We start from the raw sequence: 15,914 nt of genomic DNA on the forward strand, positions 1-15,914 counted from the left end.
TGGAGGATTTTCAATGTAATTTTCAATGTAATTTTCAGATCAATTGTAGGCAAAAATTACTCAAAGAACAAATTAAATGTTTCTTTAAAAAATAAATAAATAATAATAATAATAAAAATAACAACAATAATAATAATTTTGGTCTTTTTTTTTTTTTTTTTTTTTTCTCTATAGGTGAAATATTTTCACATATTATGAAGTGGAAAACCTGTGAATTATATCCAATTTATAACTGAAAGTTACAAAACATTATTCACATATCAAATACTATTGCTAAACAGGGTTTGTTCTCAGAGTTTGATATAACCATTCATTATGTACATAGAGATGACAGGAACTCATGTTTTAGGCATTCACTGTCTTGATTGCTCAAATTAATAAGTATTAGAATTATTATAAAAATTAGTAAGAATCTTGTAAGTGACTAAGAAATTATTGAAAACACCAACTTACATTAATAATAAACATTTTTAATCATAAGTTACATGAGATATTAAAATAACAGAAAAAAAAAGTCATACTATGGACATACTAGCATAAAAATTCAAATCATCCTCATCAATCCACATATACAGAATATGTAAGTGGCATGAAGGACTTGTCAAAAATTAATAATAGAAAATTCTCACAGGATGCACAATTGCAGCGTATTTTTCAAGGGTGGGATTTAAAGTGACTTGAGTCACAAATATTTTGTTTAAATGTAGACAGTATTTTTAGACAGTATTTTAAGTGAAATGATGATAGAAACACTACATTTGAACATTTTCCTGTAGCCATATCAATTATTGTGAAATGTGAAATTTCATTAAAAATAAATTAAGATACAAATGTCATAGTGATGCAAAAAATAATGCGCTTCATAACAATTAAAACAACAGTGTAGGAAGACAAGCTATTTGAAAGAAATTTCAAGGAACTGAAATATATACATGAGATGTATATTGTCTCCATGTCACTTACTTCACTTCAGGAAATTTTTTTGGTGAAATATCATTAAATAACAACATTAGATAATGTTTAGTTTTGTTCAGAAAACTACAACATTCATCAATGCCATTTTTCATCATACAACTTTGAGACTGACTCTTCATCTGCTGGATTGCAAGTAGCTCTGCAGTTAAAGAGCTTCTGCAGTTAAAGAGCTTGTTAGCATTATATTCATCTAACAAAAGCTAACAAGATGCCCTAGTGTTGATGGTTTAGGTCAATATAAACTATGTTACCTCAAACCTTTACTGGGGCAATATTCCTACCAAGTTTTTAATACTTCATGTTTCTTGCAGCTATATAAGTGGGCTACAATAGAGGTCACAACAAGCACAGAGCCAAAAGAAACAAAACAAAACAAAGATGACTTATCAAGAAACACATCAAGAGCAAATAATGCAAACAGAAGAGAAGTATATGAAATATACACTTGAAAACCTTCCCAGCAGCTCTTGTAGAACACTTTTATTCCCTATTGCTAAGGCTTAGAAGACAGAAAAGACTGAAACGAGAGGAAATCAGAACTCCAGAAATGCACTTAAGTAAGTCTTCTCGCTATTTCTTTATATTTCTATCCATATAAAAAGCCTCAGTTATTAGCTTTTTTATAGCTCTGAAGGATGACATCAAGACCTTATAAAAACTTTCCACACCACCTACTTCCTGCCCAAAGAAAACACTGGGATGACAATGGCTCTGTAGTATGGCATAGCTTCTGGGACAGCTACTGGCAGGGACTAGTAAAGTATCAAAAACTAGGGATACCCAAGGACTGCTCACCCTTGCTCCACATCTGAGACTATCAAAACTTCAGAATCACGGTATTGAAATCAACCATGACATGCTTTTGTGACTTGTCATGTGCCAAGAGTGGAAAAAAAAAGTGTTTAAATTTCGCACACACAGGCATTAGCATTACACATTGAATGTGAGATGATTTGTTTAGTGTAAACTAACATCTTCTACATAAATATTCTTCCACGAGGTACGTGGCAATAGCTTAGAATAGTTCAATCTACAGCAAAGTGAAGAATGCACTGAAATTACAAAGTGTGTTACTGAAAGGCAAGTAAGCTTCTGTCAGATCAAAAATAATAATAATAATGCTTACTGTCTAATTTTAAGACTAAACACTAGCTAATGTAAACTTCCAAAATGAGAACTCTGCTAATTCTTTCCAACACAATGTTCACAGTGAAGAGCTCCTTACCTAACTAATGCCAAGTCCTTCAGTTGTTTCCCTTATAACATAATCTTTTCATTTTTTATCACAATTAATTTCAGCCAGCTTGTTCCCATCTATTCATCAATCTCAATGGTTGCTGGAAGCAAAGCAAAATAGTCCTTTCCTGTCTGGTAGAGACTGAACACAGAGCATACCAAACATACAGAAACACTTAGCCAATGCTAACTCTTAATGTCATCCTTCAGACATTGCATAAAAGCATTACTTCAGCGAAGAATTTCCTGATATTTCTAGTCAGCCAAACAAATCCAATGCAAAGCACTGCTAACCGTTTCTATGAGGTGCAACAGGAACATCAATATCCCGTATATCATTTTTCACAATAAATGTGTATGTTATTTCTGCTAGTTGCTAATTACTATTTAAAAAAATAAGAAAAAAAAAATAACCAATGCAAAGATAACACAATCTTTATCAAAACACAGATTTCCTTATGAAGGACAACTGAAGAACATGTAATATGTCATACTTCTCAACAAGCTCACAAGCCACCCAGTACAAACTCTTGTCTGCCTGAGCCCCAGTATACTGCAAAATAGCTGAGTAATTGAATGGTCAAATCCCTTCCATTTGCTGGCACACATATACTGGTTAGCTTATCACTTTATGAACAGTTCCAGAGAGGCAACAGCATGTGCTTTGTTTTGACACAGAGAAGACAGAGAATGGAGTGGAGAGAAAAAAAAAGTGTAGACACTAAAAAATATGAGAGGAAAACGGGGTATTGTGATAGCAAAAATTAGAATTGAGAACAGAGGAAGGTCCTTGCAGCAGAATGGGGCAGAAGATGAGGAGAAAAACTGATCTGAGCTCTTAGGATAAAGGAAGATGTGGAGTTTTCCATTGAAAGCATTACTGGGAGAAAAATAGAGATAAAAACCAAAATTACTTTGTTTTTAAGATGCAGGAGACAGGAAACCAGTCTTCACTCTTCACCAGTTTCACTTCTGCTTCAAAAGTTGCTCATTTGAGGGTACTTGTACAGAAAATCCTAAATTAAAATGCCTACCTAATGGAAATTCTGCTGATTTTACCCTGTAGAATAATTTTTTTTTACAAGTGAACAAATTTGATTTTAATGCTTTCAATTTTTAATTAAAAACAAATAATAATCAATAAGTAACAAATCATGGAAAAAACGAAAAGCAGACTCTACCTTCCAATGCATCATGATATAATTTTATGTAGCTTTTTCAAACTCTAACTCCAATGAACTAATGCCCAAACACTGACATGAAAACCATAGCCAAACTTGTTTCATGTCCTGAACACATTACTCCTCAATGCCTCTAGAATATACACAGGTCTTTGATGTGATGGCCTCCAAGTATGAGGCTGACATGTAAGTTCCACAGTCTGTAATGTATTTCACAGTACCAGTTTCTCGCTTTCCCTCAAAGCGGTAAGATGATCTCCTTCCAACTCATTGCAGGTTGTTTCTATTGACTTAGTGAAGTCAGCCACCTTTGTGACTGGCTCTGTAGTTTATCACTTCAGAAAGATACAGATTTTTATGTTATAAATTTGAAGCTATACTTCTGCCCCAACCCTCAGCCACAGATGATTTCCTATATTTGCATTAGTAAATAAGTTTAATCAATTTTGTTGGCAAATTTAATTAAGCAAATAAATGTAGTCCTGGTACTACCTTTCTAGTAAGCTTTAGTAAAGAAGCAAGGTTTCATTCACCTATCTGTTTATCTCTCAGTTTAAAAAAGTGTCATAAAAGCAGTTCTAGTAACTCCCTTCTTCTCTCAGCCTTTTGGAAAAGTTTGCCACTTCAATAGCATCTTACCTCAGATTTAGACTTGACCAACAGTCTTGAGGGCAATAAAATATGGGTCTCATGTGAATATTACATTTAACCAGGAAAGGTAAAGGTAAAACAACAGAGAAAGTAAAGAAATTATAGCAGATCTCTGAATTTCTTCAGAATTATCTTCACTTTCCTATGTGTATTTTTAAACTGGAAGAATGTACATGGTAGTATATGGACATGTTTAGGTTAATAAAATATACAGCTTTGCAGTGATTAACATTTCACTCATAACACTTAAAATATTAATGACTGTGAAATACTATCTTGCAGCAATGTTCTACATGAAGAAAATATATGAACATTTCCTTTTTTTTCTCCAAATAGCTATGTATCTTTTAAGATCTTAAATGAAATAATTAAACGGAGCAAGTCCATATAATTGCAAGTTTAACATCATCAGTATTTTCATTTCAGAAAGACAAAGTTATTACTGCAGATGAACTAGAAGTAAACACTATATCAAAAAACTTTTAATCTTTGGGAACACTGCATTTCCAACAAATATTGTGTGTTAACTTCATTTCCAGTTCATGTTCCTATCAGTTAAATGAATTGTTGCCTATGATGCAGTTTTAATATTTAAGACAATTAATAAAGAGAGCCAGATAGCTGAGTGTTTCATGATGAAAGTTGCAGACCTGAAAAAATAATTTCCATTGCAGTAACTGTACTTCCACAAAATAATATAAACTTTGAAAATATAAAGGAAAGAAAAGCATTTACTGAGTGGTTTGCACACATATGTTTTGACAGAACAGTCTACAGAATTGAAATATTCTGAATATGAAGATTTGGAGACATAAATGGAAATCTCCAGTGAAACTGAGAGGGTGGTCGGGCACTGGAACAGGCTTCTCAAGGCAGTGGTTGTGGCACCGAGCTGCTGAGTTCAAGAAGCATTTGGACAATGCTCTCAGACATAGGGTCTGATTTTGGGGTGGTCCTGTGTGGAGCCAGGAACTGGACTAAGTGATCCTTGTGGTCCTTTCCAACTTGGCATACTCTATGTTAATTTTATTTCTATATTAATTTTAAATGAAATTTATCATCCTACACATCCAAAGGTGCTAGAATTTACTGACTGAAAAGATCGGCCTGTGATACCTTTCTGTTAAATTAATAGTACTTATAAAAATCTTTGAACAAGAAATTACTGTGCTCAATTTTGATGGCATGAATTATAACAACAAAAAGACTTAGATGTGAGTTAAGAATATAGTGGTAACTGAATGATATAGTCCACATGAAAATTGGAGGGCTTTTGTTGTTTGTGTGTTTTGTTACAATGAGATTATGACCCACAATAATGGATTGTCTATCCTATAAGCTTAGTTCAGCTTTTTCCATGAAATAATTTTACATGTGTTGAATGGGGCTTTGATCTCGGCTGATGGGGCTTTGAGCAACCTGGTCTAGTGAAGGTGTCCCTCCCCATGGCAGGGGCTTGGAATTAGATGATCTTTAAGGTCCCTTTCAACTCATACCATTCTATGATTCTAAGATATTTCAGTATTCAAAACCTGTATTTCAGCATTAATCACATAGCCAATTAAATTAATTTTGGCATTGACTGTCGTGTGCATGGTATATATCAGAACCTACAGTTTTATGTATCAAAACCCACCCATAAAATTAGCTATAAGGCTGAGTACAGAAAGAGAGCAAAATGTATACAATTTTGATGTTTTGTAGCATTACTACAAAGAGGTGACCAAATTCTTAGGCGTTTCTTTAGTATTTTGTGTGAAACTCATGTTTGGCTATGGTTAACAGCCTACCAAAACTGCAATCTGATGACTATCTCTGAGAGCAAACAGGCATAATCCCAAATAACCACTTTGCATATTCTTTTACCATGAGATGAAAGCATGAAATTTGCTTAATCAGGAGGTTCAATCAGCACTAATTATCCTTAACACATAGTTTTCTTTCTCCCTTTAGGTATTAGCATAGAGCCAAACCATTTCTGTATCACCAACAGGATGTTCAGTGATGTGCCTCTTTAGCTTACTATGTTACTAGATGAAGCAATTGCTGCTCAAGGGAATAGCATCTAGACAATTTCCATCAGTGATGTCAGACGTGTAAGATCATAGAGTTCTTTTTTTCCTCCCTTCACAACAGACTCAAGAAATAGAGAATGAATCAGCACAACACAAATTCATTACTAGCCCTTAGAGTACTGGACTGCAAATGCAGAGGTTATGTAGTTTCCTACGACATCTATAATAAGTTAAAAATCTATATTAAAAAGTACAAATCAAAACAGATCACAAGAGAATAGCCAAAATACACTTCATAATAATTCTTTTATCTTCTTCTTCCATCCTTGTTAACATGAAACCTGGATAAATACTATTTAGAAATATAACTTGCAAGATCTTTCTGAGCTAGTATTCATTTTTATATAGCACAGAGGTTTTATGGTGCACTACAAGATTTTGAAAGAGATATGGATACAATATGGGGAATTAAAGGAGAAAGGCAATCTGAAAATTTAAGGAGATGAAACTCATGCAAATCTGGTCATTTCAGATGTATTTTAAAACAATAATAATCAATTTTTGAACTACAGGCCTCTTGAAGAAGAATCTCTTAAAACTACCAACCAAGAAGCATTAACTGGTATTAGCTGTTCAGTTGTAAAATCATAGATTTATAAAGGTTGGAAAAGACCTTCAAGATTATCTGGTCAAACCATCCTCCAACCCCCAATATTACAGACTTAGATCTAAAAAATACAGGTTTTAGTTGTTTGAAAACCACTGGATATGTGATACCTACCACAACACCGACTCACACACACACACACACAAAAAAAGGTTATTCATTAGGCTGAATTAATCTGTTTCTATTTTTTAAATAAATTGATTATTATGCAAACCCACTTGGCTAGCATAAAAACAATTTTCTTCTAGAAAATAGCAAAGAAGAAATAGCAACTCTATTTGAAATCTTTAAATATCAAACTCAAGTTAAATGATTTGTTTGATTATGTTAACAAGAATGTTGCTCGATCACTAATTACAATCTTGTTGCTGAAACTGTGTTATCATATATATTAAAATTGTTGTATTTATCCATTTTGTTGGGTAATTAGCATTAAGCACAGCAACATATTGGGAAACAGCAATTTCAAATGCCAAAAACTGCTACACTAGCATTGTGGACAGTCCTTTGGAGATTTCAAGCAGTACTCCGAATGCAAATTTTGATGGACCATTAGTTTTCATTAATGATAGTTTGAGTATTTATGGAAGACAACTATGTACTGTACTTAGAACTGGGCAAATTGCCTAGATATATTTCATATATTAATGCTAATGTAATGAATGGTGTTACAGCAATTAGAAGACTGATGACTTGGAAAATTAAGGTGTATGTATTTGAAGTTTCCCGATCTAAGCAGCCCCTTTGATTTCACAGTTACATTCAGCAAAGTCACAGCTTCCACCATTTGAGTTACTTGAAATGGATTGTAGTGGGTTTTTTTTAAACTCTGTGTAGTGAAAATGAAAAAAAAAAAAAAAAAAAGGAAGAAAAATCAAACAACCAATATATCAACTAACCATATGACTTAGAGTAAATGTCAGCACAAATATATTTTAGTAATATGAACCAAGATTTTCTGTCTAAAATTAAATACTGTAATTGTTATTGTCTGCTTGTTTGTTTGGTCGCACACCTTGATGGCTGTATTATATACAGTTTGTGTTGAAAAGAGATTGTTCTAATATCTGCATTCCTTTTGGAGAAGCTAATATATATCTCCAATTTGGTTGCATTGCTGAATGACTTTCAATAGAATATTATGCACTCATAGAATCATTCACTATGTTCAGTTACTGTATTTTATGCTACTGAAGAATGACAAGGGAAATGTTACTATTTATCACCATAGAACATTTCCTTTGAGGTTTCTACTATATCATATTCCAATTTTCTAATTAAGTGAGCTGGATTTTGTGTAAACTACTTCTGTGAGGACCTGATACAAAATCCATCCAAATATCTCTCATGGAAGATTTCAATATCGTTTTCTTCTCAGCTACAACCTTACAGTAACTAATCAATACTTCTCTATCAGTGTTCAATTTTTGATTTAGGGACATTCAAGGAAGACTACATCAATTTGGAAATATTTTAGATATTACTGCAAGCCCCTTTGTAATCAAAATCTTGCTGTATAATGACTCTGCTCATCAATCCAGAAATACATAAAATTCTCACACAGGAGTAAATTTCCAGCGAGTTTCAGTTAGAGTCAAGGAACCATAATCACAAAGCATCTTGGAAGACAGGAAATGAGACTTTATACAGAATGCCAAATACAGCTATGTAATTTGATTACACAGAGACAGGAGCTACCAGGAAAAGTGCCAGAATCAGATATGGAATATCATACCTTAAACTCAGTCAAATCTTAAGACAAGTATAGAAAATGTTTTCTCATTTTCTAAATCTTGAAAAGAGTACCACTGTAGATTCTCTCACATGGAACATCCCAAGCTTCTGTAAAAGTAGATATATTCTGTATCAACCTGTAAATGGTGTCTGTAGTAGGTGTTAAAAATTATGCATGGAAATGAGTATGATGAATTAGAAAAGCTTGTAAAAGACCACAAGAAACTTCACAGGAGTTGAACACAATAAAATGAATTGTCAGTACAGTGGCAGAAGAAAACTGCCATTGACCACATGCAAGACAATGAACAGTGGGATGTACTGTACAAAGTATTAACATATATTTCTGAATAGTAATTTAAGTAAAAAACAACTGATGTTGCACTCACTGACTTGCACAGAAGGAATGTGCTTTTGCAAAAAAAAGTTGGGAAGAGCAGACCAGAAAATGTGACTTCATCATGGATTGATAGCAACATCTTTGTAAGATGTTGCTGGGCAAAATTAAATTTTTATATGTCTAAGGGCAAGGGAAAACTAGTAATTTTGTATATATTCAAACATTTTGCTTTCATATGGAATATAATTTTCATCTCTTACATATCATACATCAAAAAAGAAGTGGCAAAGGCAGGAACCAGAAGACTAGGAATTCTGGAGCTTAGTGTATGGAAAATGACTGACGCTGTTGAGTAGAAAAACAATAAGTAGAAGATCCAAAATACAGAAAGACATGAATTACGTAGTTTGTTTCCATTTCTCTCAAAGATAAACCTTGTCATCAACTTTTTTGTTAGCATGATTTTAAAGGATCTAATAGTCAGAAAATGTTAATCAGAGTCTGGAAAGGACAGTAAATACCTGAAACAGTAGCAGTTAGCTTCCCTAAACAGTTTACAGTGGTTAGTTACAAAAAATTTTCAGGATTGTAAACTATAAGAAAATCTCCTTAAATCTCCTGGACATTGTCAAAAGACGTGTTAGTTTTCTGAGCAAAAAGCTGGCCAGACAGCTGCCCTCTGTAAGAATCAGGGCTATCTCATCACATTATGGCCACTGCAATAAAACCAACTAGTTCTGTCTTCGCAATGAAGTGAGATTCCCTCCAATCTTTCCTGGTTTTAGCTGTTTAGAACAATAATGTTTCTAACAATCAAAAATAACTGACCAAAGTATTATGACCTGTCGAGACTACTTTACCACAAGTGTCTGAAAATACTGAACTCCATCTCTTCTATCTGCCCCAGTGGAAACATAGATCAATGATATGACATGATATGATCATAACATAATATTAACAAAAAATTGAAGTTCTCCAAAATACTGCTTTTATCTGGATAGGTACCAAATGCTGAAGACAGAAAAATGCAAAAGATAGCAAAAGCCTACAGGACTCTAACACTGAGTGGAACCCAAATGCCAGAAAACGGTTAAGATTTTTGGCACATACGTCATGTCTATTTTCATTTTAGTTGCTAAACATTAACTACCCCCCCCCCAAAAAAAAAAAAAAAAGAAAAAGTTTTTTTCTGCTCTGACTTGTTTTACACACAAAAATGTGTAAATATAAGAAGCTGATATAAAGCTATCATCACTTCAAGAAAATAGATGGATGTTCCACAGAATAAAAATACACAGGAGAAACAAATACAGAAATCTTTCATGTTTTTCAGTCAGAGCATGCAATACTGTATCAATAAAAACAATACTGTATCAATACACTCATACTGAAATGTCATATTGCAGTTTATCAAAACTATGGCTCCTAAATAAGACAAAACAAAAAAGCAGAACAAACAGAAAAAAATAAACACATATTGTGTTTATCAATTTTGAGTAGGAAGGCTTGTCATCACCCACAAAAACAACGTACCACAAACTAGTGATATTGTATGAATATATGTTTAAAAACTAAGCTGTAGAAGTTCTTGCCTCTCCACACCGGCAAAAAATCTACTTTCATACAAACACAAATGAAACACTCTTCTTTAAATGATAGCTGTAAACTCTTTATTCTATATCCCAAATGGATCATCACTGCTGTAGCTTCTGTGAAGCACAGATAAAGACGATACCATATATGTTTCAGTGACAGTATTGGACAAATGTTCTTTACAACATCTCATATTAAAGACCTTCAACAGTTCCCTGAAGTAAAGGTCATCTGTTCATTCAATTCAGAGTCACAATCAAATAAATGAAAGATGATTTTTCCATATTAACATTCATGACTCCTTCTGACACAAAACTTGCTTTTGTTTATGAATGCATATATAAAAAACATCCCCTTTCTAACTGATTTTGACAGCATTTACAGCTCAATACTGGCCAAATAGTTTCACAATAAAAACTTCTTTAAGCAGCTTTTACTTTAAAATATAACAACTTACACTGTGTGTATAAAGTCTTTGGGGTTCCTTTGAAGAATTTTTCAAAATTACACCAGCTATATGTGCACTATACAGTTAATCAAATAAAATACATTTTTAAAGAGACTGGTAGTTGATGAGTCAACTATACCAACAAAAATCTAGTCATAAACAGAATTTATTTGTGGAAAATCCAAGATAAATATAAATCATGTTGAATTAAACCAGAATAAAGGTGAGAAAGGCATTTAGAAGTAAATAAAACACTAGTTCTGATTTAAACTGTAATTTCTTAACACACTGTACCCTAGAAAGGGCAAGAGATGAAGGTACATATAAGAAGCATTTGGATTGACAAAGATATATTCTCATAATATTCAGCATTCTCCAACTTAAATACTCCATTTAAGAATTTTTACTTATGTTACCTCTCTTCTTCTGTTTTGTTTTCTTTTGTTGTTTGTTTTTTTTTTTAAGTTTAAAAATATTTAAATTATCCCAATATTTCTAAAGTGAAATGCATAAAAAAGAAAAAAGTTGATTGAATACAAATAATATTAGCAGATATTTGAAAATCCAACTCATCTATTTATGAAAATGTTTCTTACAAAACCAAGTCTCACTTTTGCTGTATGCATTATCTACATTAAAACAACAATAACTTTTACAAATTTTTGACAGTTCATAATTAATTAGCTTCCAATTGTTTGAAAATTATTGCTATTATAACTGTACTTACCCATAATGGTTAAAGCTGTGGCTTTTGGTAAGTCTTCTTTCATGGACTCTATTATTTCAAGATTACCACCATCCAAGTTGCATCTATTTATGGTTCCATTTCCTGAACTTATCCAGTAAAGTTTGTTCTCCACATAATCTATTGATAAGCCTGTAATTAACATATGCAATTTTAACTGTTGTTTGAAAACCTAATCTACATTTAACATTAAGCTGTTTTAACAACAAAAATGTGTTCAACAACAAAAAAAAAATACATAAAATTGTTATTTATCTACTCAAATGTTAAAAAACAAATCAAGAAAACCAAATAAGCTCAGACATTTTTAGTGAAAACAACATGCTTCTTGAAATATTTCTGCCTTTATTTCTCCAAACATCTACAGAAGTCAATCAGCGACTGACTCATGAAAGCATAATATATGGCAGAGAGCTACTTGAAGGAACTGAGGTCCTAAGAGATGTCATTAACTACTATCAAATGCCAACCAGAAGCCAACATTTTTATTCTGCAATTATGAATGTATATTCTTAAAACAGTCTTTCTGTGTGTGTGATTTTAAGAACTAAGAAGAGTCTGTTCTCTCCCTAAATGCATAGTCTTCTGTTTAGAATGCTGACAAAAATTAAAACAAAACAAAACAAAACAAAACTTAATGACAGTACTCAATAAATTTATAGTTACTAATTTTAATTTAATTTCATAGTAAACTGTCTTCATGATCAGCTCTTTGGAATTAGAAGCAAGAGAATTTAGAAATAAAAATATTTGCAGAATAGCCTACTAAGTAAACAAAGCATATAATATTCTGGAATAAAGTGCAAAGAACTAAAAGACAATATATTTCAGACTTCTCAAATCCTTTAAAACTGTTGAAGAAATTGCAGCAGGAGATTTTCCACAGTGAAATACACTTGGCATGGTGACAATACATGCCATAATAATTTGCTTTGGTATTAGACTTTTCCCAGAACTCGTATTAGGTAGCAGATGATAGCCAAAAAATACTGTATTTCACTACAAAGGTCAGCTTCTAGAAGGCACGAAATACTCTCCTTCCATCCTGTAATCTGCTTCTCTGTAGAAAGTCAGATAAATTTTAAGAATTCTGACAGAAGAAAGCAGTGCCATGTGCTGCAGTACTAAGAGCTTGCATCAGGACACTACTTTACGCACAGCTGACATAGTAAGCCAAAAGGTGTCCACTTTGTAAGCTTTTCAAATGTAGTCTTCCAGTTCCTTTACAGTTACTGATATTTGTTCTGCTCTCTGCAAGTGCATCACCCAGAGGAAAAACAACAAAAGCTAAAGAGAGGATACCGAGTATTGCCTCAGCAGACTGATCTTGCAACATCTCTTTGCACAGAAGTGATCCCCAGCTTGTAAAATAAGCACTGATCAAAGTGAAGGGGTAGTACCACAGACCTTGGAGATACTTGCAGTACATAGGAAACTTTCCTGAGAACCTGAATGAACCTTGCCATGGATTTAAAAGGGTAACACACAAATAAATATTAAGGTTTCCTTACTACCATATGGATAGAATTTTCTATTCCCAGTAAGTCCTGCCTGCTACCAGATAGCTGCTCACTGATTTCATGCAGACAGGTCTATTAATGGGGTTGCTATGAATGTTACCTATACAGCAATTACAATTACGTTGCCAGGTTTTCTACTATTTTAGTTATTAAAGTAATGTTTCTATGCATGGGTATACCAAAACATGGTATATCTGATATAAGTAACAGCCCCATCTATTGGGGCTGCTTGGGTAGGCTACCCAAGTCTACCACAGCTTGTTTTCTTGGAATGCTTTCCTGTAGTGTTATACCACCGCTACAAACTCAGAGTGCTTCAAAGAGCCTAGAATCATCACCTAGATGAGAACTGCTACTATTCTTAAGAGTGAGCTCACACATCTATTTTGAGTAAATGATGTAAAAGAAAACATACTGCAATATCCTGAAAGAACTGTCATAGCGGTGACCTGCTCTTACATGTAATTTTACTGCACATAGACCTAACCTGGTACAATTAATAACCTGAAGCCTTCTCCAATTCCTCCTTCCACCACAACATTAAGCAGCAAATGAATGGACTGAAGATCAGGTCTTGGTCAGGTCTAAAATTAAACTAGACAGTCAAAATGAAGTCAGAAAAATAATTATACAAATGGTATAAATAAGATCAAAAATAAGATCCTCACAAATAAGATCAAAATAATTTAATATCATAAAAACTGACATTTTTAAATTAATTTAAGTTTTTAATATTGAAAACTGACACTTATGTGTCAGTTAAAATACAGGTATGTTAATAAGAATCATTGAAATAAAAGATTAAAAATATTCTCCAGAGAGTGTCATCTCTTGCACATTCCTAATAGGAATACAATATTCCATAATTTAATAATACTGTTTCCTTAAAAAAATCCAATGGAAGCATGCTTTTTATTTCTAGAGCTTTACAACAAACTCCTTAACTGAAGATAAGTTCCATGATCAAATGATCTGCCTCACAAAGCATGAAGATAAATATAGCAAGAAATCTGAATCCCTAAGAAAGTAATTTAATGGAACTCCATTGACTAGGTTTTTTTTTTTTTTTTTTTTTTTTTTTTTTCAACTGATCTACATATATGTCAGTATTTGAGGCTTTTAGAACTGCAAAATGGACTATTAAATTTTAACTAGCATCTTAAGAGAAAAATACGAGACAAAATTTTCTTTGTAAGATTATCAGTTTCCAAAATATGTAATCTACACATGTTGGTGTTAATACAAAATATTTTAACTGAAATTATCTCATTCTTTCAAAACCAAACTCAAACTGAGAAAAAAAAATTGTTTTCAAGACAACTGAAGAAAACAAATGTTCAGGACATCTTAATAAGCCATATATTTTTCAATAATCCACCCGTGAATTCACTTATTAGATCATTCACCTCATTCTCCAAATACTCCAAACTAGCACTACATGATCTGGAGTATTCCTTATAGAAAAACACAGTTTCTTGGCTTGAAATGAAATGCTACTTTGGCTCTTCAGCAGTTTTCTTCTTGTTCTTAGTATGGAACTTCTTGTGCTAACAATAATGATGATTTAAGCCATTAAAACTGGTATTTTGCACATGCATGGGTATTTAGAGTATGATGTTGGAAATTTAACACTTGTTTTATCTACAAAACAATGTATCTGATTTTTCCTCAGATATACAATGGAAACTCTTTTCATTGTTCATTCTGACTGACAATAAAACTGAGCCAAGATGTCTACCAATTATGAAGTATTTCAGCAATAGACAGGTGCAAACTTTACTTTCCCTTTACATACATATATACACACACAATTTACTTACTACATGTTTTATGACTTATCACACTTTCAGACAGGCAAGAAGAAGGGAGAAACAACTAAATCACTATGGTCTCCTTTGTCTCATTATTATGTAAAAGAACTTTCAATCTGGAATGAAACCTATTCAAGTAACTCAGATCTCAAAGGTGTTAAATTAATGTAATACTACAGGAAAAAAAAAATCTCACAGCTCTGTGGTGAAAAAGCGTATGTCACACTACTCAGTCCTACGGGCTTACAGGAATGTTTAACTGTATGAATAGTCCATCTCATACCACTGAGACTCTATGTGCATGAAGAAAAATGTCACAAAACCCACACAGATTTGCACATGCAGCCTTTGACCGTACTGATATATTTACAGAAAAAGAGGAGTACTTACCACTCTACCATGCATTTGGTTCAGTGGCTTTACTGCTACTCAGAACAAACTCAATGACAGAAACCATAAGGACTGCAATTTAGGACCTTGTGACCTATGATCACAGGATATTCAGTGCAATAGGTTGCACACAGCCTTACTTCTTAATATTGTCCAAATATATGAGTTTATGCTTCACCTCAAAATTAGTGACTTTACCACTCTTTTCCTCCAAATAAACAGACAACTGTTGTTTCAGGTGGACAGAAATCAAATCAAACCAAAAATAAAACAGTTGCCAAATGTTTTCTATAAAATTCTTTGGATGTATTGTCTAAAATGCATGTTGTGTTTGCTCTATTTTATTTCATTCATTTTTTTGCTTCTGAAAGTTTAATACATTCAGTTATCAAAAGCCACAAATTATTTAAAATATAAACACTTTATAGATGGGCTTTTAATCTGGCAAAGGTAATTGAGATTACTACTTTAACTCCCTAAACAAAAATGAAATCACAAAAAGAAAGGAATATGAACAACAACAAAAAACTATCACACATAGAGAAGATATAATTTTCAAGAAAGTGCTCCAATTTACCACCAATTATATTAATTCTCAAATATTAAAA

The 15,914-nt window shown here is 32.8% G+C and overlaps 1 protein-coding gene across 1 annotated transcript in view; it reads right to left on the reverse strand.

Moving 5' to 3' along the window:
* Positions 1-15,914, reverse strand: part of LRP1B (LDL receptor related protein 1B) — a 501,801-nt gene that overhangs the window by 169,906 nt on the left and 315,981 nt on the right. Inside the window, 1 exon segment of the mRNA XM_032190067.1 lies at positions 11,564-11,717. Within this exon segment, the coding sequence (XP_032045958.1) occupies positions 11,564-11,717 (154 nt within the window).

The sequence above is a fragment of the Aythya fuligula genome, chromosome 6 (genome assembly GCF_009819795.1).
Source record: "Aythya fuligula isolate bAytFul2 chromosome 6, bAytFul2.pri, whole genome shotgun sequence".
NCBI lineage: Eukaryota > Metazoa > Chordata > Aves > Anseriformes > Anatidae > Aythya > Aythya fuligula.